Source organism: Brienomyrus brachyistius, chromosome 15 (assembly GCF_023856365.1).
Source record: "Brienomyrus brachyistius isolate T26 chromosome 15, BBRACH_0.4, whole genome shotgun sequence".
NCBI lineage: Eukaryota > Metazoa > Chordata > Actinopteri > Osteoglossiformes > Mormyridae > Brienomyrus > Brienomyrus brachyistius.
In genome coordinates this window covers 18,716,500-18,743,079 of record NC_064547.1, presented here as the reverse complement: position 1 = coordinate 18,743,079, position 26,580 = coordinate 18,716,500, and the positions used below count along the sequence as shown (strand labels likewise).

At 48.7% G+C, this 26,580-nt stretch overlaps 3 protein-coding genes across 8 annotated transcripts; 1 reads left to right on the top strand and 2 right to left on the bottom strand.

Annotated features, from left to right (window-relative positions):
- The first annotated feature begins 1,999 nt into the window (after positions 1 to 1,999).
- zyg11 (zyg-11 family member, cell cycle regulator) lies at positions 2,000 to 12,550 on the top strand. The gene is made up of 15 exons (XM_048977409.1): positions 2,000 to 2,292; positions 5,678 to 5,843; positions 5,946 to 6,703; positions 7,165 to 7,305; positions 7,732 to 7,908; positions 8,106 to 8,170; positions 8,291 to 8,390; positions 8,563 to 8,613; positions 8,720 to 8,881; positions 9,356 to 9,403; positions 9,505 to 9,702; positions 9,806 to 9,858; positions 10,272 to 10,369; positions 10,464 to 10,664; positions 10,772 to 12,550. Exons 1-15 carry the CDS (start codon positions 2,290 to 2,292, stop codon positions 10,786 to 10,788), a joined length of 2,238 nt encoding a protein of 745 aa, XP_048833366.1. The 5' UTR covers positions 2,000 to 2,289; the 3' UTR covers positions 10,789 to 12,550.
- A 336-nt stretch (positions 12,551 to 12,886) lies between these two features.
- Positions 12,887 to 17,736, bottom strand: echdc2 (enoyl CoA hydratase domain containing 2). 2 transcript variants are annotated; one of them, XM_048977422.1, is made up of 10 exons: positions 17,281 to 17,732; positions 15,795 to 15,862; positions 15,621 to 15,708; positions 15,179 to 15,265; positions 14,894 to 14,986; positions 14,521 to 14,577; positions 13,831 to 14,018; positions 13,304 to 13,354; positions 13,162 to 13,209; positions 12,887 to 13,069 (listed from the first exon to the last, which is right to left on the bottom strand). In XM_048977422.1, exons 1-10 carry the CDS (start codon positions 17,648 to 17,650, stop codon positions 12,992 to 12,994), a joined length of 1,128 nt encoding a protein of 375 aa, XP_048833379.1. In that variant the 5' UTR covers positions 17,651 to 17,732; the 3' UTR covers positions 12,887 to 12,991. The 2 variants fall into 2 exon arrangements, 1 of the variants encoding a protein (XP_048833379.1); XR_007382648.1 differs by having other exon boundaries at positions 13,031 to 13,069; positions 14,481 to 14,577; positions 17,281 to 17,736.
- A 54-nt stretch (positions 17,737 to 17,790) lies between these two features.
- LOC125709205 (coiled-coil domain-containing protein 190) lies at positions 17,791 to 22,928 on the bottom strand. 5 transcript variants are annotated; one of them, XM_048977425.1, is made up of 5 exons: positions 22,463 to 22,928; positions 22,022 to 22,128; positions 20,969 to 21,218; positions 20,707 to 20,839; positions 17,791 to 18,838 (listed from the first exon to the last, which is right to left on the bottom strand). In XM_048977425.1, exons 3-5 carry the CDS (start codon positions 21,144 to 21,146, stop codon positions 18,385 to 18,387), a joined length of 765 nt encoding a protein of 254 aa, XP_048833382.1. In that variant the 5' UTR covers positions 21,147 to 21,218; positions 22,022 to 22,128; positions 22,463 to 22,928; the 3' UTR covers positions 17,791 to 18,384. The 5 variants fall into 5 exon arrangements, with proteins under 5 accessions (XP_048833382.1, XP_048833381.1, XP_048833384.1 ...); XM_048977424.1 differs by having other exon boundaries at positions 22,022 to 22,086; XM_048977427.1 differs by having other exon boundaries at positions 20,969 to 22,086.
- Between the last annotated feature and the right edge of the window lie 3,652 nt (positions 22,929 to 26,580).

Here is a 26,580-nt window from a genome sequence, read left to right as displayed (position 1 = left end):
CCGCGAATCTCATATCAGCCGACTCTTATAACCACTTCAGTTGTCTCTTCTCCATCCAAAGAACAGCTGCTCTATTCAAAGGCCCCTCCAGATCTCCGAGCTCCTCGCCCTGTCACAGAGAGTGAGCCCAGCATCCCTGCAGAGAAACCTCATTCTGGCCAGCCATGCTCACCATCTTGTCCTTTCGGTCATTATTCACAGCTTGGGACCGTAGCTGAGGACAGGGACGTAGATTGACCAATAAACAACAAGCCGTGTCTGACAACTTCACGTCTGCTACATCGCCCCAAACATCAGTGACTGTAAAATCATTGTGACAGTATGAGGCATCAACATTACAGCGTGTTATAATAAAGTAAAATATTTAAAAAGGTTTTAGAATGTACTTCAGGCAAGACAGCATATACAGACTGTCTAAACTATGACACCAAAATGAGTATTTACTCCTATTTGCCAAAAATAAAAAGAGAAGTAGAGCAAGGAGAGTAAAACTTTAAATAATTTGTATTATAGTCCTTGTTATTTATCTCAGGGTTAGCATTGGGGTTGTGGGTAAGATACCTGTTCAGATTTTGTACATTGATTTTGCCTGTGTTCCACACAACTGTGTGATTTTCCTGTAGCTGCTCCACTTGCCTCCTGCATGTGACTCGGAATCTCATGATTATCTTCAGTGTCTGCTCATATATGTGAGACTGTGCCCCATAATGCATTGGGATCTTCCATGAATCTGTATTGGCGAAGCAGTTATTCAAAATCATGGAACAGAAGTCAAATATTCATCATAATTTTAGGAAGGGCTTGGAGTGCTTTGAATGGTTGAGCATTTACTTAAAAAACGTATGCGTAGTAATAATAGTGACATTATAGTGATAGTGAACATTTCTGATTCTGATTGCTGAACAGATAACCGCTGCATCAAAAAGCACATGGTGATTCCAATCTCAACAAGCACCAGCAATCACTTCCTAGTGTTGTAGCACCCCCTAGCTGTTAATCAGTGGATCGAGGAGCTACTTGTCCAGTTTATTTCATTGCTTGAGCCACGGTAAATGCAAGTACAGATTGTTCTACTGGCACGCAATCACATAAGTACCGCTATCCATATAATCCATCCATCCATCCATCCATCCATTTTCCAAACCGCTTATCCTATTGGGTCGCGGGGGGTCCGGAGCCTATCCCGGAAGCAATGGGCACGAGGCAGGGAACAACCCAGGACGGGGGGCCAGCCCATCGCAGGGCACACTCATACACCATTCACGCACACATTCACACCTATGGGCAATTTAGCAAGTCCTATCCATATAATCGTCACGTACAAACACATTATGAGTGCAATGGAGAATGACAGTCATGTTAAATACCCCCTCAAATCCATCACTTTTTTGGCAACTTGACAGAGCATTTTCATTTCCGGATTCGGTACTCCACTGCAGAGGTACAAGAGTTATATAATTTTTCAGTTGCCGCAATTCTTCCTAGCTTTCTTCCTGCCATACACTCATTAAACTGTCTTTTTGTGTTGTACTTCTGACATATATAACACGTCCAAAATCTCTGTATTTTACTGTTTATCCCTATGCATACAGTTGCGTGGCGAATAGACTCCTTGGATGTTCAAGAAACTAAGAGTAAGTCATATTCAATAGCAAATCCAGGGTCTTAGTTAGATATGAATGGATACGGGGGCTGAGTCTTTACTAGAGGGGACTGATGTAAAACTATTCATGACTTAAGTCAATAAATATGCATTTATTTGTTATAGGCCTATTAAAATAGGCCAAACGATGCCCCAGAGGAAATCTGTCAAATCTTTCAACAGTAGCCCTTCACTACCCAAAAGGTGAATAAAACAAAATTTAAAAAAAATCGAATCAGTCAACCGATTACATTTGGCAATCTGGTCCCTAGCCAGGTCCTTCTAGCAGTTTGCTGAGGCACTGATTGTACAAAGCGGCTTCCGTAGGTGTGCCCCGATCACGTGTTCGTTCAGAATGTCCTTCCTGTGTCACAACCTTGTTTACCTGCCAGGATTCATTTCAGTTTCCTCTTATTACGAGAAAAAACGGATAACGCGCAAATATGTAAATGATTGCAGCTATGTGACACCCTCGTCTCCAGTCAGAAGTGAAGATAAGGATGCGCCGGCGCTGGTGTGACTGCTGTAGCTTCTTCGTTTGGAAGTTTGTTAGCTAGCTCTTCGGGCATCCTGAATCCGTGCTGTAATTGTCGGACGGTCGACAGCTTCACGTTCGCTCCCCGCTACACTTCAGTCGACGGCCGAAAATGGTGAGTATTCCGCTCTCCACGCTTTTTATAGGATTGCAGTATTAGCCACCGAGACATTTGACAGGGTCCCCCTTTGCAGCCCAGCAGTGTCCAGCTGCGGCAGCCAGCTGATGTGCCGGAATGTGTCCGGACGAGCTGGGGACGTTCCCTGTCTGAAGGCTCACTTTAGACGCTGCGTTACGACTTAATACTATGTCTGGAAGCAATCTGCAGGAGCTCGGATATAGTTTTTGGCAAGTTACCCACGCGGATGGGTAGCAGACCTAGATGGGGGCTTGTTTGGCAGCGCCGTGGCCTCGCATCTACGGTTGGGGGGTTTGATCGCTCCAGCTTTGGATGCATGTGTGGGGATTGCGTGGTATTCTTTCCATAATCCAAAGATATGCTTCTTATGTTACTTGGCGTCACTAAATTGTCCTTAGATTGTATGTGCATGCGCCGCATTCCTTCAAGAGTGCCCTCAGCATCTTGCTCTGTGCTTCCTGCGATTGTCGCCAAGCATGCAGCAAACCAGAATTAAAGATGGAGTCACAGAAGATGGGTAGAATGATCTCTTTTTTTTTTACACCCCCCCCCCCCAAAAAAAAAAAAGAATTGGTGTTGTAGTGGTTAACATATCTACCTTTCAAGCAGCTGTTGCGGCGTTTCCATTGATCTACATTTTGTGCACTTTTTACCTCAGATGTCGCAAACAAGTTTTCACATTCGGTTGATGTGGTTTTTGTGGCGAGTCAAAAAAAGTCATTCGTAAAACTGCAATGGAAACGGAGTTTGCCACCGCTCCATGTTGAATTACGAGACACGGATCTTAAAGGATTATTGTGACGATTTTTACGAGACTGATCTTAAGGGAAAACTGGAAAGCGGTTTGTTTTGCATGCATTGGTGCCTCGTATTCCGTTTGCCATCTGTTATTAGCTTGGTATATCACCTCTCCTGCGAGTTCGCCCCTGACTGCAGGGGTTCCTCAGAGTTTCTGTTAATGCTGCGCTTGAGAACTTTGTAAATTATTTATGCATGTAAAGCTATAGACGACTTTTTAAGCCATACTTCAAAAAATTTGGCCTGGCCCTTGTTGGAGTTAGACTCCAACGAGTCCGTTGATGAGGAAAAGATGCATACGTGAGGCGAAGGATGGTTGTAAGTCCGCTCTCTTTATTTGTTGTACAGATCGATCCGGGAGCCACGCTCAGATGCACAAACAGTACATACCCAAGGAAGCTCAGCTCTCTATTGTCTGTGTCTGGCTTTTATAACCCGTTTAGGGCGTCTGCTGTTCTTGTTGGTACCTTTCCAGTTGCGTGACATACAACTATTGTTTTGAAAATGCTGGCGTTAGTACCCACACCCTTTCCCTTTTATCTTACCTTGTTATGTTGCAATTTGGCAGTGTCAACGACCTCCTCCATGGTTAGGCTCCGCAGGTCAAGCGTAAGCATAATGTCACCATGACTCTGATAATGCACCTTCTGCTTTTCTAATTTTACTTACATTATGAGAAGGGCCGAAGCCCCCCTCTTCTTCCTGCCTGTGTTCCAGTTTGTTCCCATTTCTTAGTGTGACAAAGTTTAGCACAAAGCCTGGCCCCCCTTCACTATAAAACGTTAAATTTGATTTTGCAAATTTCTAATATAGCATATCATTGTATGACTAATTGTTTTCCAATCATTCTTTTGTCCATTTTACATTCTTTTATAATAATAATAACAATGATGATAATAATAATAATTATTATTATTATTGTTAGTAGTGGTGGTAGTATTGTTATTATTATCGTTTGTTGTTATGCAATAATAATAATATCCGTGTTGGCTTTTTTCCGTCTAAAATCGGAAAACGAATTATACTCACGTATAGGAACCCTGGGACCCCGCTTTCTCATAAAAATGTACGTGGCTTTGGAGCGTTAGACAAGTATGGGCCTAAATGTACATATGTGTATCGCGATCGTAAGCACATGGATGTGGGAGGGGGAAAAAAACAATTTGTCTGCTGGGTGTTTCTTTGACCTAATTGCCATTTAACCAATGCAAACATCTGTCTATATTATAAATGTAATAAAGTGTAATAAAAAAATCCCAGCGTTTTGCCAACAATTGCCTGCTGATTGCTGTAGGTCTTAATTTAGAGATTGTCATTCCCTACACCAATAGCTGACATAGAAAACATTTTTTTTAATCATGGGGATGGTTTGGGTGGGATCATTACTATAAAAATGCCTAACAACTATCATGCCAGGATTTCTCTCGATCAGCAGCAGGTAGCCAGGATTTTAAAACGTGGGAAATTTGTCGTTGTTCCTTGCCTCTTAAGAGCGGTAATCTACGTCACTCTGTAACATTTAATGCATTCTCTCTGGATGGATCCATGTACCCGTTTTAAAATGCAAAGTTGGCACCATTTTGAAGAAAGTTAGGCTGGATGTAAGAGCAGTATGGTGAGCTGAACTGGCCTGCCTTCTCCCTGTTCACACTGGTTTTCAAGTGTCTGGACAGGATTTTCCGGATCCATCTGTCATTCATTTGTCCTGTGCAGATCCCCAGGAGGTACCTGGGGCCTGACCCTGGCAGCACAGGACACAAGGCTGGGTGGGATGCCAGTCCACATAAGCTCCACTCGCACTGAGTGTGGGCGGGATTTAAACCCTCAGCCCTTGTGGAATGAGGCAACAGTGCTGCAAGAATTTCCCTTTGGGATCTGTAAAGATAATCTAATGTGGGGTTCTTCACCTTTTATGGTCTGACCGTTTTTGGGGCATTAAATTATTTTGTGACCCCCCCCCCCCCCCCGCCATCCACTCACACATACATAGTGGGGAAGATGTGTAAAATGTGTCACATTATGGATGTGCATTCATTCAATCGCTTGTCTATGAAAATCCGTATCCCAGGTATTATGTCGCCTCCATTTGTGTTCCGAGTTTTCTGTCTTGCGTTTTTCTTATCTTTAGCTCTTTCTTTTCCTCCTGTAGCTTCTAGGGATGGTTCTGTTTTTGTGCTTGTGTTTGGGTCTAGTCCTGCTTTGTTATTCCAAATGAAAAACTCGGCAGTGTTTACATGTCCAGTAGGTTGTGCTTGGTGCCACAGAGCTCACACAGCTCTCCCGCCCCCCAAATTATCTAATTTACTCAGTCAGTTTACCAGCTCTCTGTTTGAAATGCCTTCATGTTGCCGAGATCCACAGTACATCACGTTAAACGATTGCGCTCATGCTGTTGTCCGCACTGCTTGTGAATGTTGGAGCGTTTGCTAATATGCAAGGTGGTGTTTCTCACCCCAGTCCTCAGGCCAGTGTTTGTCTGTCTGTGATCTGTATCATCCCTCTTATGAAATATAAGCACAGTCAGTCTCGTGTCTCATGTCGCGCTCGCTTCTGCCCCCTGCAGGATGAGGCATCTCCGGCATCCCTGACGGATCTCTGCCTGTCTCACGTGAGCCGGAACCTCGAGGTCTTCTCCGTGAAGCAGGCGGACGGGTCCCTGTGTCTCCGGGAGTCCCTGATCTTTCCGCAGGAGCTCGCCGACCAACTGCTGCGCAAGATGGCCACCGAGGGTGAGTGGGGGTTGCGGGGAGGGTACAAAGTGCTGCTTTGATGTACCACAGCCAGGTCCAGGTGGTTCAACCTACCAGCCATGCCCTACATGCCATTTTCAGGTCTGCTGAATGACAGCACAGTGGGGATTTTCCGGAGCTCGCAGTACCTGCGGCTACGCCGCGCCTGCATCCGCACCGCCCGTATTTCTGCAGAGGCCTTCCGGCGCGCAGTCTGCCTGCACCGGCTGCTGGAGCTGGATGCGGCACGCGTCAACGCCGACCTGACCATCGCCGACATCCTGCGTGGCCTGGCCTCCAACAAGGAGTGCCAGGAGAGCCTGCAGAGGCTGGCGCTGAGCGGCCTCACCATGTCGCTGGAGGAGCCCAGCCGCCGCTGCTTCAGCGCCTTGCTGAGCCTGCGCTCCCTCAGCCTGGCCAACGTGGACTTCTACGACTCGGGGCTGGCCGACGTCTGCACGCTGCCGCGCCTCGAGAGCCTGGACATCTCCAACACGTCTGTGACCAACCTGACGCCGCTGCTGTGCTGCAGGAGCCGCCTGCGCTACCTCACCATGCACCAGATGAAGCGGCTGGAGATGAGCACGGCGCAGTTGCTCTTCGTGCTCAGCCAGTTGGACGGCCTGCAGCACCTCGACGTCTCCGACGATAAGCAGTTCACGTCGGACGTGGCGCGGCAGCTGCTGGAGCAGCCCGGCATCCTGCCCCGCCTCGTCTCCCTGGACGTGTCGGGCCGCAAGCAGGTGACGGACGCCGCCGTCCGCGCCTTCGTGGAGCAGAGGCCCGGCATGGTCTTCATGGGCCTGCTGGCCACAGACGCCGGATTCTCCGACTTTCTGTCCGGGGAGGGCACTCTGAAGGTGAGTCGTAGTCCCGGTTGGGTTGAGGTTAAGGGTCCGGACTCCTGACCCAGACTTAGTAACCTTTCTGGAAAAATGTCCAGCTATGTAAATTTATTTGTTTAGCAGATGCTAACCTAAATGATGTACAATTGTGTAAGTAGGGTCAGTCAGTCCCTTGCGCAATTGAGGGTTAAGGGTCTTGCTCAGGGGCCCATTGGCGAAATTACTCTGCTGCTCATGGGATTCGAACTGCCGACCTTCTGATCACGAGCATAGAGTCCTGACTCACTGAACCATACAGCGTATAAACGGATGAAGATCGTAGATGGTTTGGGGCAGCAGTTAGCAGCCAAACACGGCTATGTTTGTTTTTGTTTTGTTTTCTTTACGTAAGGTGTTTTGTTCGTCCTCCCTTCTGTTTATGGCGGCACACGAACGTCAGTGTAGCGCTGATCCCCACTGGTGTCGCTCGCCTGCAGGTGACGGGCGAGGCTAACGAGGCGCAGATTTGCGAGGCCCTGCAGCGTTACACGGAGCGGGAGTGCTTCGTCAGGGAGGCCCTCTTCCACTTGTTCAGCCACACGCACGTGATGGAGAAGCCGCGGCCCGACATCCTCAAGGTGCCCCCAGCCCGACGCGGCGTCTCCGTGGGCTGCTTGATGCGTGGCTCATGCGGCGAGAGGAAATCACGACCTCATAATAAACAGAATATAAATATTTAACATTGTGTGAATATTTCTCAGCCCAGTCCTCAGGGCATTCCACATATTTGCTCTATCCCGGCTTCCGGGACGCCTGAACCAAGTGTTCGGTATTCTTGATTGGCCAGAACCTGGGAGGGAGCCAAACTGTGGACTGGGGGAGCCCGAGGACTGGGTTGATAAACACTGATGTTAGACGTAAAAACATATTCAGACATACGACTAAAGAAATGTGGTTAAATGTCTGATTTGGAGGGGGCTGTGCAAGTGGCCCATGGAAATGAATGAACAGATGTCCCCTCCTTCCCAGCCCCCGATGTGACATGACCTCTCTCCCGCCTCCAGCTGGTGGTCCTCGGCATGCAGAACCACCCGACGACGCTGCATGTGCAGCTGGCGGCCAGCGCCTGCGTCTTTAACCTGACCAAACAGGACCTGGCGGCGGGGATGCCCGTCCGGCTGCTGGGCACAGTCACCCAGCTGCTGCTGGAGGCCATGAAGAACTTTCCCAACCACCAACAGGTACGGCGCCACGAGCAGGGGGTAAACATCCCGTTTCTCTCCTGTTTATCATCGTTTCTAAGTTCCTCTTGGGGAGCAGGGCGTCATTGTTCAGTGTGGTGCAGTAGGGATGTGTTTCAAAGGTCACCCAAGGCCTCTCTTGCCAGCAGTCAGACCGCTGCAATGCTCACTTCCTGCTTTTCTCCACCTCTCCCCAGCTGCAGAAGAACTGCCTGCTGTCTCTGTGCAGTGATCGCATCCTGCAGGAGGTGCCCTTCAACAGGTCTGTCCCCATCACGCTCGCAGCTCCCAGTAGCCCCGTGCGGCATAGCCCGGAAGGCGGATTTGGGGATATGGGTGAGGTTTGCTTCTGGAGGTCCGAGCCCTGAATCTCCGGCTCCAGGTTCGAGGCGGCGAAGCTGGTGATGCAGTGGCTGTGTAATCACGAGGACCAGAACATGCAGAGGATGGCGGTGGCCATTATCTCCATCCTGGCGGCCAAGGTGAGAACTGAGGAGAGGCGCCAGGGGACTGGGGCGGAGCCTGGAGGAGTGGGAGGGCACAGAGGGGGCAGCCGCAGATACACAGGTCCTGCCATACTGTGCTTTCTGATTGGTCAGTATTGCTTAGGTCACTAATACAGATACTGATGATGTGTGCCTTCCCCCCCCCCAGCTATCCACTGTGCAGACGGCCCAGCTCGGAGCGGAGCTTTTCATCGTGAAGGTAAGTGCGAGCTGCTGGTGGCTCCGGTCGCCCTTGGGATGCCGCCGAGAGGAACCATCATCACCACTCCCCGGCCCCCCCCCCCCCCCCCAATCTGTCTGTACAGCAACTCCTCCACATAGTGCGTCAGAAGACGGTGCAGGGCACGGTGGACGCCACACTCAAGTTCACGCTGAGCGCGCTCTGGAACCTCACCGACGAGTCACCCACCACCTGCCGGCACTTCATCGAGAACCAGGGCCTGGAGCTCTTCATGAAAGTGCTGGAGGTGCGGCCCTCAGACGCCCCCGGAACCCGCAGAACTGCAGGCACAGAGAACCCGCAGGCCACGCAGATGCACTGATGCACGGGGGCGGATTAATTAACCGGGGGGCAGTAGGGTGCTGTTGCCCTGGACACTCACTGGTGTAGCCAATTAACAAATCCAGGGGGTTCAGACTTAAATAACCTGGGGGGCCCTGGCTAGGAGGTCTTCTCCCTAGGGGGCCGTTTGAGCTATTTTTTGAGCCGGAACAAAGAGAAGGAATTAACAAATGTAACGTGATCCGCTAATTAGTGTGTGGAGTGGCAGCAGATCTGGCAGACCTTTGCGTTCCTGAGGTAGGGTGGGGCCCTGACATTAGCGGGGGCCCTCGGCTGCAGCCTAGGACAGCCCGTGCATTAATGCGCCGCTGTCACTGCAGTGGCCACCCCCTTATTCTCATGCTATTTAACATTTGCGTTTCCGTCTCTCCCTCCGCAGTCCTTCCCGTCGGAATCCTCCATTCAGCAGAAAGTTCTGGGCCTGCTGGTAAGTCCTGTCGTCCTCATGAGGTTCTCCCACGAGAGCGTGGGCACACCTGAGCGTCAATGACCGGGGTGGGGGTGGGGGTGGGGGACGTCCTGCCACAGAACAACATCGCGGAGGTACGCGAGCTGCACGGCGAGCTGATGGTGCCAGGCTTCCTGGACCACATCCGCAGCCTGCTGCACAGCCCCGAGGTGGAGGTCAGCTACTTCGCTGCCGGCATCCTGGCCCACCTGACGTCACGGGGGGAGGCCGTGTGGACGCTGGGGCTGGCCCTGCGCTCCACACTGCTCCAGCAGCTGGTGTGTCCCCCCCCTCGTAACTCACTGTGATTTTGATTCATATATATATTTTTTCGGCACATTCCGGGCCGCGCAGTTGTTGACTCTGCTGTGTGTCTTCCAGCACGCCGCCATCCTAAAATGGCCTACGCCCGAGTGTGAGATGGTGGCGTACAGGTGAGTGTCCCATGCTCACGCTGGGGGGGGGGGTGGAACTTTGCAAATATATCTTATTGTGGAAATATTTTCACTTGCGAACAGACAGCAGTAATTAACCAACAGTGCTTGCTGCTTTTAAGCGCTGCGTCGTCCCTTGTTAGTCGCGTGTTGCAGCTCAGATATGTAAAGGCTGCGCAGAAGAGTGTCGGCGATAGATCCGTAGATATTCTGCAAGCTGGATGGCCTGTTTCTGCCCACGTGCAGCCGTCCATCAGCACACAGCTGAGCCCGTGCGCGTCTCTCCGCACAAATCTCCGTGTGGCTCTGTGACGCACCAGCAGGCGTACATGACCGTTTAAGCAGCCATGGGCAACATTAAAGATGAAAGGTTGTTGTATTTACACCCCCACCCCTCCACTGTCTACCCCCAGGTCGTTTAACCCCTTCTTCCCCCTGCTGGAGTGTTTCCAGACCCCCGGGGTACAGCTGTGGGCTGCCTGGGCTATGCAGCACGTATGCAGCAAGAACGGTGAGAAGCATGCAGAGGGGATGTGGCTCTGGCCGAGCATCCGGGGAGTAGCTGGGCGACGTCCTCCTCTGACCGGCTCTCTCCCTACTGGCAGCCCCCCGCTACTGCAGCATGCTGCTGGAGGAGGGCGGCCTGCAGCAGCTTGAGATGGTGAGGACGCACCCGGACACCCATGGCGACGTCCACAGGCTGGCTGAGAGCATCCTGGACAGCCTGGAGCGTCACCGGGCACGCACTGGGCAGCCCGTCCCACAGCCCCCGCCACGCTGTCACTGGCACCAGGACACCCGCCCTGGTGAGTTGGGAGGGGCCCGACTGGGGCGTCCTCAGGCTCCTGCTCTGATTGCATGTTTGCCGGGCCCTAGAGGTGTAATCTCCTCTCTCTCCTCCCGCTTTCTTCAGAAAAGGATATTCCATGACGTCAGCCCATGCAGACTGGTATCTCCGCTCGGAGTTGCATTGCTGCGGAGAGGACCGGAAATGCATGCGTGTGTGTATCTGTGTAAGCGTAACGGAGAGCAGCAGGACGGCGTTCGAAGCGCATCAACTGAACAGCTGCCTGCCGCACCTCTTCCCCTTCAGCTTCCCCACGTTACCCTGCATTGTCACTAGGGGGAGACAGAGCTGCGAGTTTCTTTGCACATACTGAATATTATTTATTTTTGGTTTTCATAGGGGATGATGTTGCGTTACACATGAGGAAAAGTTAGCATGTGACGCTGGTATCACTCTGCTGGATTTGTGTAGGGGAAGCTGAGAGAAGATCCAAAACCATTCTTTGGGAGCCTCGTGTGTCTGTACAGGCATGCCGTCATTTCTCAGTGCTTGTATTTTCTTATTAGTTGTGTTTTGGAGAAAATATCTATAGGGTGTATACTCCTCCTTATAGACTTAAGTGGCAATAAATAAAAATGTAGTTGGAGGTAAACATCTATATATATAAAGTTTTTGTTTTTTAAAAAATAATGTATATTTCTGTAAGTTGGAAGTGACTCCTTTGTGTTTGGTGCTAGATCGTTGTATTTTGTATATAAGATACCGGTACGTTCCACAGCATGTCAAATACAAGCTGAAAGTTTTTATAACCCACTGCTGCACAAAAAAAACCAGAAAAACACGCACCTCTCTGACTGCCTGACTCATCGTGTTGTCTGAGGGCAAAATAATAAACGTGTAAATATCTCAGCATGCCTGTTAATGGGCTGAAGAGTCGTCGCGTCAATAGCGGGGACCTAAGCTGGCCGTCCTGGGGCCACTCGACCTCCGAGGGGACGGATTCCACATCTCCATGGTGCCACTTCTGTTACGTTTTGTAATTATCGTCAGGCATCGTTCTAGTTTTTTTTTTTTATATAATCAGCTCAGCGGTGCCCGTCTACCAAGCCTACGTAACAAAACTCTGTAATCTTTCCATTTAGATTCCCTGGAAATACGAAGGTTTAATTAAATGCAAAGTGCCTGAGTATTACTGGAAACGTCAAAGTTAGGCTTTAGGCGACCAGTGTAGCACTTCCAGTTTAAATAAGATGGGTAAGGATGGGATATGTACCTTAAGGTCTAGTTTAACACATTAAGAACATTAAACACTTATATTTACAGTATATGGAAATGTATACATCAGACACGGGCAGTGAACATCACCCATACTCGTATAATTCCTGATACAATATAACACACAAGGATGAAGAAATTAACTCGAGTCTTTCAGGTCCAAAGATTATTATAAATGATGCTCCCTCTCCGCAAGGCCTCTTAAACGTTGAAAATGGCTGACTGGCGCTTCCATGCATATTTTACCAGAAGTAAAGCCAGAGTTAGTTAGTTAATGCAGCAGCACGGAAGCCTGGTGGTCTAATTTTTTATTTGTTTGGTAAAAAGCTGGGTTTTGTAATTCTGTTGGAAGGCTCCATGGCTACTGAGGAATGGCGGAAGATCGACACCCCATTTGCACGTGTTATTTCCCCCTCTTTTGGATGTGAGGCGGGACTGAGACATGTTTTTCTGCATTGATGACGCGTCTCCCTTGTGGGTGAGCTTTGAACCCCACTGTCTTTCACACAGGTAGTGTTGACATCGCTGTTGTCCTGATGAAACTCCTCTTATGTTTTTGCTGCTCAGATAAATGATTTATGCAAAGGTTGATAAAGAAATAAAGAATGTATTACCCCCCCTCCCTCCCAATTGAGTGAAAGCTGTGAATTCTTACACGAGTCGGTAAAAGCCACACATCTGCTAGCATGTCAAATGCCCAGGAAATCCATGAGATTTTCCCCCATACTGCATGAACCACAAGCACCGGACGCTTGACCTTCGGGTCGGACATAGTGAAGATCCAGTGAACTGTAACCTGGAGCGTCCAATCCGGTGGAAGCTCATGAGCCCGTGGTAGGCTCCGCCCCCAGGAAGGAGTTAAAACGTGGTGGCATATGATGACATGAATCGGGGATCACGTTTCACAAACACGTTAAAAATGCTGCAAGTCACAAGGGCACATTAAAAGCTACGTGCGAGACATCATTGGATGAGTGATTTTACTCGTGAGGGAAAAAAACCGCTGAAAACACACCATGGAACAGAAGCTGTAATAAATAAATTAGGCGTGAAGGTCACTCAGGAGGGGCTCTACTGCCCGGTGTACCGAGGGGGTCTCTTCTCAATGAACGCCGCCATCCCTTCCTGACGGTCCCGGGTGGGAATGACCTGGGGGGGTGGGATGGAGGAAGAGCCGGTGTTGTTGCTCATAATAACTCACTTACATGGCGCCCCCGACAGCCCCAGCTTGGCCATCTTACCCTGGCATAGCACATGCCCTCGATAGCCATTCCCGTGTCGATATCCACCTAGCGGGGAGACAAGCAGACTCGTCACTGAAGGGGGACGGCGCATGTTAAGGAGTCGATAAGCAACGAGGGGGGGGGGGACAGTGGAGCAAACCTCAACACCCCGGCAAATGGCCTCCTTCACCATCCGCTGGGCGATGGGGGCCTGGGAGGGGGGCAGGGGACAGTCAGGCATCTCCAGACAGTTTATGTTCCAGAAGTTTCCATCCCTGCGGCTTTCTTGAAAACATGACTATACTGTTCCATCTTCTGATTGGTTATTGCTGTAATCCCAGCTACACTAACTGAGTCATGCTAATTACATAACAGGCACCTTGTGCTGTACTGGGCCAATCTGCAGAAATTAAAATGTGACCCCCCCCCCCCCCAATTAATAAATCTAATAATAGGAGAGACCGGGGACAACTGCTGAACGGGGTCAGTTGCTCGAAGGGGTACAGTAATTTTGTGCTGTAACAGATTCCCCCAAACACCGCCGATGCTTAGCTAAATAGTACAACTTCAATTTGAAAGAAAAAAGTGTTTTTTTTCTACATTTAATAAAAATTTAAATCATTCAATGATTGTCCCCAGTCTCCAGTAACCCTGAGGGTACATTTTGTCCACCGCCTGTTCCGGCACCTGTGGCAGTATTTCACGGGCCAGCTGGAGGGCCTCCCTGTAGGCCGCATCCCCAGCCTCGTTCTGCTCCGCCACCCTGTTGACCAGGCCGAGCTGCAAGGCCCGCTCGCCCGTCACCCTCTGCCCTGTGAACATCATCTCCTTGGCCACAGCAAAGCCCACCAATCGCGGGAGGCGCTGGCTGCCCCCTGGAGGTCAAACGGGCAAGAAACAGGCCCTGAGTTGGCATAGCATCTGCTTGGCCCAAACCTGGACATTCAGTAAGCGACCAGAACCTTCTCAGCACCTCCTGATGGGCTGGAGTCACGCTCCACGTTACATCTCCCACCTCCCACCACTCGTACCGACACACAACTGAGCTCCACCTAAAGTAGGACCAGCTTCACCTCCCCCCCTCAAACCCCAGCACAGTCTTTATTGCCAATGAAGATTTACGAATTAATTACAAATATTAATAAATCTTAAATAACTGGTGTTTTGAAGTCTGAACATATTTTTCATTTCTTGATCACATCCAACTGAGTTAATTCTGAGACCCCAATGGGAGAATATTTTGTATAGAATTAAAAAAAAACTGACTTTTTATAGAATTTAATTGACCTTAGGGCCCCCTCAGGCCTTGTTCTGCCCTGCGTCTCCCGTGAGCTGACCTTAACTCCGATGTTCTCCGTCGTGCCCCCATTTGCTCACCTGCCCCCGGGAGCAATCCTCGTGTCGTTTCAATCAGGCCCATCTGTGCCGTGGAAGCTGGAGGAAGAGGTGGGAGTCGTGCAGTGAGATGGCCCCACTAACGCTAACCGCTAACCCTGCTCACCGCACAGAACTGTGCCCAAAAGCTGACTAGCTCAGCCATTTACAATCAGGCCCCGTGTTCAGAACTAGCTGACCTTAACTGTACATGAGCATGTGACCAGCAGCATCTTTCCGTGGGAACGATAACTCCCATACCAGGAATTTATGCCCTACATTTATCAAGAGGCGGCAATGAGGATGAAGACAGCCATGTGGTGTTGATAGAAAACGAGAAATTTTACCCCCCCCATCAGCCCGCCTTCACACTGACCTGCTGTGCGGAGATCACAGGCCAGCGCCAGCTCCAGCCCCCCACCCAGGGCAAAGCCGTCCACCGCAGCGATGGTGGGCATCGGCAACACCGCTGCAACCGCAAACCGACAAGACAAAAGTCACGTCACCAGAACTCCCTGCGAGATCAAGAACAGGGTCGGTTTCGCCTGCTAGGAGGGTCGAATACATACAGAAGCACACAGGTACAGGAATGATCAACTTACCGAACACGGTGCACGGGAATTACCAAGGCACATGCAGGAAGTACGGGTAAACGTCTCACCGATTTCCGTCATGAGTGACCGCAACCCACGGACAAGGTGCTCCGCTTCAGAGTTAGTCATCTTAGCACGTTCCTTCAAATCAGCACCTTCAAAGGTAAAGGGGAGGGAAGGTTGCCACACTTTCTGGCCTGAACACTTTTGTGCCTCTAGAACTCTGTCACAACAGCGTTTTCTAAGGGACACTATTTATTTAGCAAACGCCATTATTTTTACTTTTATTTTAAGCAGGGTCAACCAGTCCCTTGAGCAACTGGGGGTTAAGTGTCTTGCTCAAGGGCCCAATGGTAACATCACTCTGCCAACACTAGGTTTTGAAATGGTGACCTTCTGATCCGTACCTCCAGAACGCTGTCAGATCAGCCTTTTCTAATGTAATATCAGCCCTAAGTGCGATTCTGTCCCTGCGAGTGATGCTGTTGACCTTGACGGATGTTGACCGACCTGCGCAGAAGACTCCAGGCACCAGGCTGCGAAACACTGCCACGCGGACTGAAGTGTCGCCATGGAGATGGGCCACCACCTCCCGCATCTGCAAAGACGGCGATGCGGCATCACCTCAACGGAGACTGTGCGTCACGCCCCAGTAGCCCCTGAGGACGGCCCTTGGGCCCCTACCTGAGACACAAACACCTTGCCCAGGGAGTTTCGTGCCCTCTGCCGGCACATCAGCACCTCCACGATCCCTGCAAGGTGTTTGCGTTTTTACAGAAGGAGATGATTGATAATAAATGGGACACAAATGTGAAAATAAATGCACGATAACAAATTTAAAGATGCTGAAATCAGCTAGTGTTCCATCGGGAAGCCAGCTACTGAATTAAAGTCCTTGTTTCTAATTTAGGGTCTCTGTGTATAAACACGGGCTGTTGTGTTTGGGATGGAAGGGAGCTTGACCTGTCTGGATACCCAGTGACGGTATTTAGTGTTTACTGCCACGCACATATGTGGTGGCCCCTCATTACTTGGCCCCCTGCTGGCCACAAACAGTCACTACATTGGGAGCCCCAGAGACCACCACGCCAGCCCTGTGAGTTGCCTCGCTGTGGTCATTGGGACCTTCTTGGGTGCAGGTAGAGGGATCACAGGTAGTAAAATTCCACGCCGCGGGAGGTGAGTATGACATACGATCAGACCCCATTAACGAGAGGCAGACGGATCGCCATGAGACCGCAGCCCGGGGAAACGATACACCCCGGCCCACCTGACTTCAGGGCTGAATCCCCGCGGAACAGGTTCACTCATCACACTAAAGGGCGGAGTCAAGCTCCTTTAATAAATCAGCTTCTCCCACGTTTCCAGACACGACCGGCATGTTTTTTAGAATTCCTCTTCCGAAAGGAGTAAGCTTCCTGTTAGACCCAGCCCAGCCTGCCTGTCCACTTCCTCTCTTCATTTGTACATTTATACAATTTAAGAGGTGTGACGTCTAATAAGCTGCGTTTTGCGGAATCGCCACATGCCCAAAATGTTAGTTACCACTTCCTAGATAAGAAAGAGAAACAGCCCCCTTGGCTTTGGGCTGCTTTCAAACAAGCTGCGGAATAACATGCCACTGGTTAGTAAATAATATTCTCCATTTAAGTTTTTTTTTATACTGACAAACATTCTAATATCGCCACCTCATATCAGTTATCTATGCAGGTAAGACCTTAATCGAACTCATTGTAAATAGGACGTGACTGTTCTGGAACGTAATTATCAGTATCTAGGCCTAATTTTCGCACTGTACTTAGTTTAATACACTAAAAGTATACCATATACTTGTTTTTGTGTTCGACGACACTGGAACCTTCATATTAAAATAACTACGAAAATCCCAAATAAACCAAAATCAGACCAGGAACTTGGAAATATTGCAGTTATGAGGATATGCATCACTTCTGCCTTATTTTATACGTACAATATAGAGAAATCTCATTTTGCCGTTAGTATAAAGAATGCGTCTTGGGAGTAACCTTTCACAGTCATGGCGGTTTTTAAGGCTCTCTTTGGAGTTTGCGTCCATCGTCAACCATTAAGATGGAAAACCTGACGATCAAGCGAATATTAAGCGCTACTTGTCGTGTGGAAACATGAGTATAATATGCGGATCACACGTTACCGGCGTCTGCCCCCTCCAGCCGGCTGAGATCCACTTCTACCCCCGCGGGGAGCGAGGACTCAGTGTGCGCCCCGCGGCACGGGGTCGCCTCGGCGCCGGGTTTTCCTCCCGAACCCGCTGTGTAAGGCATCGCGACCCGGGCCCATAATCGCCGACCCGGCCAGTGTCTCAGGGTACCAAGCAAAGTCATCGCAAAGTTTACAAAGCAGGGATTCAGCGTCCCTGTCGAGAAGTGCCCAAAGTAGGAAGGCTGCCGAGGAAGTTTTGAAAGAGGATATCCCGCCCTGAGAGGAGGAGCGCTGGAGGAACAGGGCTGATCGTGGGTGCTGCGGTTATGTGCCGTGTTCGGTGCCTTGCTTTGATATTCCATCAAAGCCTTATTTTATAACCCTGCGCCGCAGAGCATCGATCTTCATGGGGAAGGGCGTCAAAAGCGGACACGAGTGTGATCCAGCATAATGAAACGATTACTGTCAACCGCTATATACAATAGTAACGAGGGTGATTAAGTAAAAACCAGACGCGCACAATTATCTGTATTTGTTAAAAACAAACTGCCTTTCCATTTACACAAAAACACCAAGGTTTAACACAGTGTGTTGAAACTGGCATAAAATCATATTTTAAAAACTCAAAAAAGACAGACTAAACAAAGGGTTACAGTAACGTTCAGTTAAGCTTAACATAAATCCATAATATTTTCCTTACGATAGCTTTATATTTCATAGTCTAATACCGATCAAATACTACGACAAACAGTAAAATGTGATTAAATAATTTTTTCTTATTACTTAGATACATTGCCGTGGTATAGTAAATCTATTCAATGTGTAATTAGGCATAAATAATTAATAACTTGAAGTCAGAATTATTAAATATTTTAAGATGGACGTGTCATAATACACCCTGAGATACACCCTAAATTACGGCGGCACCCTAAACCTCCATATATTGGAATAAAAATGTTAATCAAAACGCTAAATACGTTATCTGGCACAAACGCGGTCTTTCAACGCCCTCTGTGACATGCAGACACACTTTGTCAGGGAACGCGTCATGACGTCACACAGGCTCAAAGTGAGGTCAGGTGACAAGCTGATACATTCAGGGACAGTATGTTGAGGAATCATAGGGGGTCCTGCCAAATATCTCCCCCACGGAGAGCTCCCTCTCCGACAGGGGCTGTCCACGGTGCCGGAGGTACCGCGCTTTCCGGGCCTCGGCCAAAGCCTGGGGAAAGCTGGGAAATGTGTGCACTGTTCTTAGGCGCCCGTCTGGGGCCAACGGCCGAGCCAGGGGTGGGGTGGAGGGGGATTGAGCCACATCACCCTCCGTTGATGTCCCAGCATCCGTGTCCACATTCCTCTCGCTCTGCCTCCTCGTCTTATTTGGATCGTCTGTGTCGAGCCCACTCCCAGTCTTCCCCCTGAGGTCTGGCAGGGACACTGGCACCATGGAGGACTCCCACTGCGGCTCTCCGCCGGTCACAAAATCCCGAATCCGAGCCTGGAGCCCAGAGGAGGAGCCAGCAGTGCCCGTGGGCTTTTGCTCCCGGGAGCTGTGGAGAAATCACAGCACCGTCCATGAATGGCCGATATCCACAAGGCATCCATGTCCAAAGACATCCGTGAGACATGATGGATGATCATACAGTGAATATAAGGACAATCTTTTATGACATCATTGTAGGGAAGACCAGATATATGATCGAACATTTCCAGTTTACTAACAATTAAAGCTTATTTTAGCTGCAACGGCAATTATGAAATATTTACAATGAAGAAGACAGGCAAATTATGAACTGAATATAGTTTATAAACCTGTTTAAGTTAAATAAGTGTTTACCATTGTCTGTCTGGATTACCTGTCAGCTTAGATTAAATGCAAAGTTAACCATGAGAAAAACCGTAAGCTATCTCTGTTACGGTAACGTACTCTGTGGTTCACAGTCCAGGAGCTTACAGTTAACAGGGGAGAGGTACAAAGGGCACAGGGCTGCCAACACCAGTAACTGAGAGCCAGGTGCTAATGTTTACCTTACCCACAAGAGGGAGGGGTAAAGTCACGAATGGAGAGAGGCTGGAAAGGGATACGACGGCCTGTGACAGCGCCTACAAAATGCTGCAGATTATTTTCCCTGCCCTGGATTTTGCTTAAACTCTCAATAACCCCTACATGTGCTAGGGTTGTCGTTCACATACAAAACTACGCTTTTTACATAAATTACAGATACCATTGGCGTTGGAATTCGAAAAAGTCGTTGTACAGTGCATCGTTATTGTTCAACATTTCTCCATGCAGTCTATTCAAGTTTCCCTCGATAAGATAAAAGCATATTTCAGAAAACCCCAGCACAGTCATTAACAGATAAGTTACGCATTTCTGACTGCGTTCATGCCACTCTGATAGAGCACTGCTGCACTGCAGTCAGATCATTCATATGCAAGAAATATCTCACCAGTTTTATATGCTAAAAGTCCAGGAATTAAACCACAGTGCCCATTAAGACCTGTGACTGGCGATCAGAAGGGAAGTCATAGCCTGAGTATTGGCTCACAGACACGACGGCTTAAGGTGAAGAGGCAGGAAGGGGTCGGGGTGAGAGGAGATTCGGGCCCTGCTAAACAACACAGAGAACCGTGCTCTTCTAAGAAAGTGCAGATTAAGAGGCAGAAATATGACAGGGTCTGCATCTGCATTTCTGATGGCCATTTTAATAACACGAGGCAGCATGGTGGTGCAGTGGTTAGCACTGTTGCCTCACACCTCTGGGACCCGGGTTCGAGTCTCCGCATGGGTCACATGTGTGCGGGGTTTGCATGTTCTCCCCATGTTGTCGTGGGGTTTCCTCCGGGTACTCCGGTTTCCCCCCACAGTCCAAAAACATGCTGAGGCTAATTGGAGTTACTAAATTGCCCATAGGTGTGTATGTGTGAGTGAATGGTGTATGAGTGTGCCCTGCGATGGGCTGGCCCCCCATCCTGGGTTGTTCCCTGCCTCGTGCCCATTGCTTCTGGGATAGGCTCCGGACCCCCCCGCAACCCAGTAGGATAAGCGGTTTGGAAAATGGATGGATTTTAATAACACACTCTTCTTCATTTTACACAATTATTTACACAACAAACATTTAGTTTTAGTAAATTTTTAAACCGTTTTAATTATTGACACATTTTAAAATAAATTTTAAAGATGAATGAAGAATGACCCCCCTCTCTGTGCCCCCCCCCCCCCCCCATCCAGGCTCACTGCTGCCCTCTGCTGGATAAGTGCTTATGGAAAATGGTATGGATTTACTCTTCAAAGCTACCTAGACCGAAGTATATATTAAGCAAAAAACAAAATAGAAACGCTTGAAAGAAAAGAACTAAGATCCATGCTCGTGCTATGGATTGTCTCAGAGGCATCGGCACAGAACAGCAATCTCACCAGTGTTTGTCAAGTCTCGTAGCACATGGAATTCTGGGTAATACAGTCCTCTTGTATGACAAGACCGGCTGATTGAGATCACACCCCCAAGGTCGGGGCTGTAAATCGGAAAAACTCCTCTTCCATGAATTACCTAGGATTTAAAGGGATTATATAAGTCCGCTAAAACAGTCACGGGTTCAATGAGAGGCCAGGATCTGTTTATTAAATGCGACGTGTCCAGGAATGGTACCCGGTGACGCTCCCGTGTCCGCGGACTCACCTGTGCGCAGCGCACCCAGGTCACGGCACAGGCGCCTCTGCTCCCTGGTCAGTGTGCTCAGGTGGTACAGGCACGCCTCGTCCAGCCTGCGCAAGCCCTGCGCCAGCCGGGCCTCCGCTCTCCTCTCCTCCCGCCCCTGCGCGTCACTCCGCCACGCTGCTTTCTCTCCACGCCGCATGGCCGTCTTCGGAGAACTCGGGAGTCCGCGCGCCCGTAATATGAACCAATCCTCTTCAATCTGCTCTGAAAGCTTCAAGGTACGATGGAGCCAAACTCTGCATCACTACAGTTCTTGCTCTATTTACCACACACAGATCGATTATACCGGGACAGGTGTTACTTTCGGTGATGGTGGCGTTCATCACCATTCAAACTGTGCATTTGTGTGGGGCCCCCGAGATTTGGGATCCCCCTGATGACAACAAATAGTTACTACACTAAATATTAAATAACTGCGTTCCCTATTTAAAGCGGCCCCCAGTCATACAGTAAAATCTTATCATGTATTCAGGAATACCCCTCTTTAAAATTCCCATTATGATTGCAAAGGCCTGTTCCCTAGTGAATAAATAAATATCTAGCAAAGGAAAGCTCCATATGTCCCCTGGCATTCATGTCACATCTTCAAAGGGCAGAGTTTTTCATCCCCCTGGGTTCCTCGTATGAGGCTCTGGACTGGGACAAAGTCGCTGTCATTCTACATCAGGATATTTCCTTCTGATGGCTCGTACTGGGTTGTCCTTGAGGGCTCCCTGTTACTGTAGCGTGCAGAGCCTCTGTGCTGCATGTCAATAGTGTACCAATTATAATTAAGGAGGCCCCCACTCACCCCGCCACAGTTCCCAGTAACCACTTGTTCCCTGATTCAGATGCTGCGTGATTTGCCGCGGTGCAGTCACGTCTCTCACTGCAGCTGAGTGTCCTACTATAGCATGTAGACACTGCACCTGGGCCAACGCTATATTTTCAAATACAGCTCGGTTGTCCATTCCCTGAGTTTTACCATTTCCACGCAGTTGCATTTCATCAAAGGAGAGCGCATGTTAATCGTACCTATGAAGCCGCTTCGCCAGCGCTGGCGATAACGTTTCCCTTTCTTGGTGACGGAGAACGCAGTTCTGGGAGATGAAGATGAAATTTAGCTGGTAGCACAGCCGAAGCTTAACCCGCAAAACGAAAACATACATATGTCACTGCAGTCCCCTTTACTCCGGGAAAATTTAATTTCCTTCAGTTATGAGGTGATTTCCAGGCGGAAAACCTCCCTATAGTGATGCCAGCGCGTTATGGGTTACACTTAACTGCTAAACTTTTCCCTGAACTATTATACTCTATAATGAAGGAGAGCTTTAGACAGCTTTTTAAATGTGGAAAATCGAGTTATTTGAACTTACTTTGCCTTGCAAATTACCTGCAACATCAACTGAAAATTAAACGGTAAACAAAGAAATCAAAACAAAAGCAAAATATTAAGTAAAACAGCTTCATACTCACCACTCTCTTTTCCCTATATTGTTTTTAAAGCTTTCCCCGCACTTTTATTAGTCTCAGTATTATTTATATTGTCTTTTGTCTCTTTTATCGTCGTATTTTGCGCTGCATTATCCCGCTTACTGGAAAAGCGGCTATTTTTCTCATTTCGGGACGAGGGGGAGGATGATTCACTCCGGATTGTATCCCTTTGATTGATGATAAAATAAAGAGAGCTGGGCTTTTTCAGTAACCTATGCTATGTTAATGAAATGTGTTGTTCCTGATTGTCCTTGTGCGGTGACTTTTCGCAAAATTGCAGGAATAAGTCAGTTGGGCTGCAGAAAGGGGGACCTCCGTCTCACGGCGTTGCCAGGGGTAACGGGACAAAGCCGTGGCACCAATGTCACCCAGTCGCCTTAGAGACCGGGGACTCGCTTACGGCGGTCCGGAGCCTGCGGTCACCCCACACTGACACTTTCGAATTAACGCACAAATATTGCGTAATAACATTATTATTTATAAGACCTAAACTTTTGTTGCAATGCAAATACCAGACTCGCGTTTGTTAATAGTGGTTAATCCGTTTTTTCAGGAAGTAAATGGACACGTGTCCCCGTGCTTTAAGTCTACTGATGATTAACAACCCATAACTGTAGACTACATCCAAAGTAAACTAACAATACCTGTTCTGGGATTCAACTGGTTACTCTGGCACTTTCTGAACAAAGCATACGTGTGTAACCTAAGACACAACAGTATATCTGAACAAGAAACGACAGGGCCTATCTGTATTTAAACGGGTTTTTTCACATTTCACTGTTATGTCAAAGCCTTTTTGTATTAACATGTTTAAGTGAGGGCTAAAAATCGAGGTTATATTACTTCGTTATAAGTTGTAACATAAAATTTTTACTATTGGGTTATTTTTGAGGAACGTTACCAGTCAAAGGCAGAAAGCTTCAAAGAATGGCGCTTTTGAATAATGTGAAAGTTGTGTACCGCACCTGGGCTTTGACCAAGAGCCTGTGGATTTAAATTTGGCCGCAAGAGGATTACTGGAGAGTGCAGTGCCGGTGCCGCCCCAGGCATAGTACTTAACCTCAATTGTTTCAGTAAATACTCATCTGCGTTAATGGATAAACCCGTAAAACTCGCCTAGCTCTTTAGGGCTGTCAGCTTCTACATAATGTGCATTTTACCCTTTAATTGAAAAAAAATCTCGTTACCATTTATGGGCAACTTCACACCTCTGGATTTGGTACTTTTGGCTTGGAGATCAATGTCGCCCCCATCAGGTTGGCCATCAAACTGACCACTATGTGTAAATCTTCCTTTTTTTGTCTTATCGATTTTGACCCAGTTGTTCCGGGCCTCTGCCGCATGTGCAGTTTGTATTTCGGGAGCATTTAATTTGGGAAATAATTTATAAGGGAAGCCGAGTGTGTCATGCCCGGCTCGTCCGCTCCTCGTGTGTGCCACGCCCCCTAATTACCCACGTGTGATTTCCTGATCCTGCCCAGTCGTGTCTTGTTTCCTGCTGCCTTGTTCTGTGTATTTAAGTCCTGGTCTCCCCAGTTTGCTTTGTCTGTCATTGATGTTTGTGAGTCAATGCCTGTTACCCGTCCTGTTCCTAGAAATAAACCCCCGTTTTCCCCGTATCCCACTTGCTTGCCTGTTCCTTCCGCACGATCGCCGCTCGGCTCGCGATCGCTGCCCACGACCCGTGACAGAGTGGCTCCAACTGTAAACGCGTGAAAAGGAGAGGCGACAAGCAGACCGTTCAGAATCTGGCCAGCCTAGAGAACAAGGGCATTCTTTTAAGACTCGTTCATACAGGTACAGCGTGAAGTGAATAGCCTAGCCTGCTTTTAACAACAGACTTTGAGCTATATTGGTGCGTTTCTATAATGGCTGATTGGATAGTTCAAGATAAATGGAAATCATTACCGCGTCAACCAAGTTCTATGCCAACCTATTACAGTACGCCAGCTGCGAGATCCATGTCTTGCCGGCATCATTTCTGTCTGCTGATATCTAGGTAATACATAAGTTACAACGAAAAAGGAGAGATGGCACATTCAGCTCAGGTAATTGCTGAACACGTACAGACATTCTTAGCAGCACCTAGATCAGAAGCAGGGCATGAGCCAACATTATGGTCAGTCAGACGGTCCAGCCCAAAACGCTGGACACAGCTAGAGGTATGACTAATGCTGGACACAGCTAGCCTTATGAGTAACACTGGACACAGCCAGCGGTATGAGTAACGCTGGACACAGCTAGAGATATGAGTAACGCCGGACACGGCTAGTGGTATGAGTAACACTGGACACAGCTAGAGGTATGAGTAACGCCGGACACGGCTAGAGATATGAGTAACGCCGGACACAGCTAGAGGTATGAGTAACGCCGGATACGGCTAGCGGTATGAGTAACGCCGGACACGGCTAGCGGTATGAGTAACGCCGGACACGGCTAGAGGTATGAGTAACGCCGGACACAGCTAGAGGTATGAGTAACGCCGGACACAGCTAGCGGTATGAGTAACGCTGGACACAGCTATCAGTGCAAGTAGGGTGCAAAATGAAGGAGGGAATGGTTTTAAGTTTTCACCAAACTACACGCAGAACAGTCCACTGTATATTGTGCAGAGCTTTATTTTAATATAGAGTGTGGAAAATCGGCACCAAGTTAACCGTATTTAATGAGCTTAATGAGTTTAATAAACATACTGTATTTGATGTTCAAACACCAGTTCACCAGTTATTTTTTACATTCTAATTTTCAGTAAATTTCCTCTCTCTGTGATTTTTTTCGTGGACACCATTACCCTTTAATCCACCTCTGCGGATTCCTCAGTGCTGGTACGATAAATGCATGTGTGGCAGATGAAGCGTTATGTATGTTCAGAATTTAATTTAATACAAATTATTAGTCTGAACCTTCATAAATGTGGACATAAATGTCTAAATAGGCATGAATGAGCATCTGCGTCATTCACAGCCAAGTTCAGCAGATTACGGCAAATGCAGTCTGTGTGTGACTGTTTATACAGTTACTACTGTATAACTCAAACCGTTATCATTACATATTTTTGCATTGCTGCTGACAAATTTAATCAGTCTCTCTTTTATACACATAATAAGGTACAGAAAGTAAGTATTTGGGTGTTTCTTTTTTTTTGCTGGAATTCATTTCTGTCTGAACTGTAGCACAAGCCCAGGCGGCATAAATTCTTTGGATTAGGTAATAAACACGACCATAGGCCAGAGTAAATGATTCGCCTCACTTCGCGTTTTGTATAAATCTGAGAGATTTAAGGAGCACGGAATGGAAAGATAAGGCAGTTTAGCAGACCTCGTTAAGGGCACAGTAATGTATGAGGAAGTCGGTACCACCGGGCTGCGGTGGGGGGGGGGGGGCAGAGTGGGCTGAGCTCGATCCTTCCAAATGTGGAAAGGGGGCCGGTAGCGGCTGACCTGCAGGGCCACGCCATGCTCAGCAATCGAGGGAGGGGTCCAAAAGCGGTCTCCGCGTTTAATGAGTCACGTCTCTCCAGGGCCTGTTTTCTATTAACGAGTCTCTCTTTCTATAAAAAGGATCCAGCAGGCACTAGAGACTGGGGGCTTGGGTCCAATCGGCGTGCTCTGACGGCAAGGTGACGCAACAGCTGGCATGGGGGTGGGGATGGCGGTTGGCTCGTCAGGGATGGGGGGGTCCCGTGTTCTGACATGTAAATCTGTCACTTACGATCGGGTGTCCTTGGAACCGGTATGGGGTGTCGCCTCTCAACATCAGGCCAACATATCTAGAGCCCCCCCTCCCCTCCGCACTACCCCAGCGAGCACCCCCCCCCCCTGAGCAGACGCCTGGCTGCAGACTTGAAAACAAAGCAGTAGGAAATGGAGAGATGCCAAGGCATAGCCTGCTGTAGGACTCTCCTATGCCGGGACAGGAAGTGATGTTGTGGAGTACAAACGCTGAAGGAGGAAGATTCCAATGGTATCCAGTGGGGAGCAGGAGTAACCGTGGGTGTGTGGCAGGGGAGGGGAGGGGGGAAGGGGAGGAATGAGCAGCAGAGGTAATAAACTGCTTCCTTGGATGGCAGCGACACACAAAGGACACATGCTTCACTCTGA

Excerpts from the sequence above, each read along its gene's own strand:
- zyg11 (XM_048977409.1), top strand. Across the intron at positions 6,704-7,164 it reads CCGGGGAGGGCACTCTGAAG|GTGACGGGCGAGGCTAACGA; the intron begins GTGAGTCGTAGT and ends GCTCGCCTGCAG. Across the intron at positions 8,614-8,719 it reads CGGAGCTTTTCATCGTGAAG|CAACTCCTCCACATAGTGCG; the intron begins GTAAGTGCGAGC and ends CTGTCTGTACAG.
- echdc2 (XM_048977422.1), bottom strand. The coding sequence starts at position 17,650 with ATGGAATATCAAAGCAAGGCACCGAACACGGCACATAACCGCAGCACC. Across the intron at positions 14,578-14,893 it reads CTGTGATCTCCGCACAGCAG|CTTCCACGGCACAGATGGGC; the intron begins GTCAGTGTGAAG and ends CTCTTCCTCCAG. Across the intron at positions 14,019-14,520 it reads AGGATTGCTCCCGGGGGCAG|GGGGCAGCCAGCGCCTCCCG; the intron begins GTGAGCAAATGG and ends TTTGACCTCCAG.
- LOC125709205 (XM_048977425.1), bottom strand. The coding sequence starts at position 21,146 with ATGCGGCGTGGAGAGAAAGCAGCGTGGCGGAGTGACGCGCAGGGGCGG. Across the intron at positions 20,840-20,968 it reads CCTGGGTGCGCTGCGCACAG|GTAATTCATGGAAGAGGAGT; the intron begins GTGAGTCCGCGG and ends TTTAAATCCTAG. Across the intron at positions 18,839-20,706 it reads ACGAGACTTGACAAACACTG|CTCCCGGGAGCAAAAGCCCA; the intron begins GTGAGATTGCTG and ends ATTTCTCCACAG.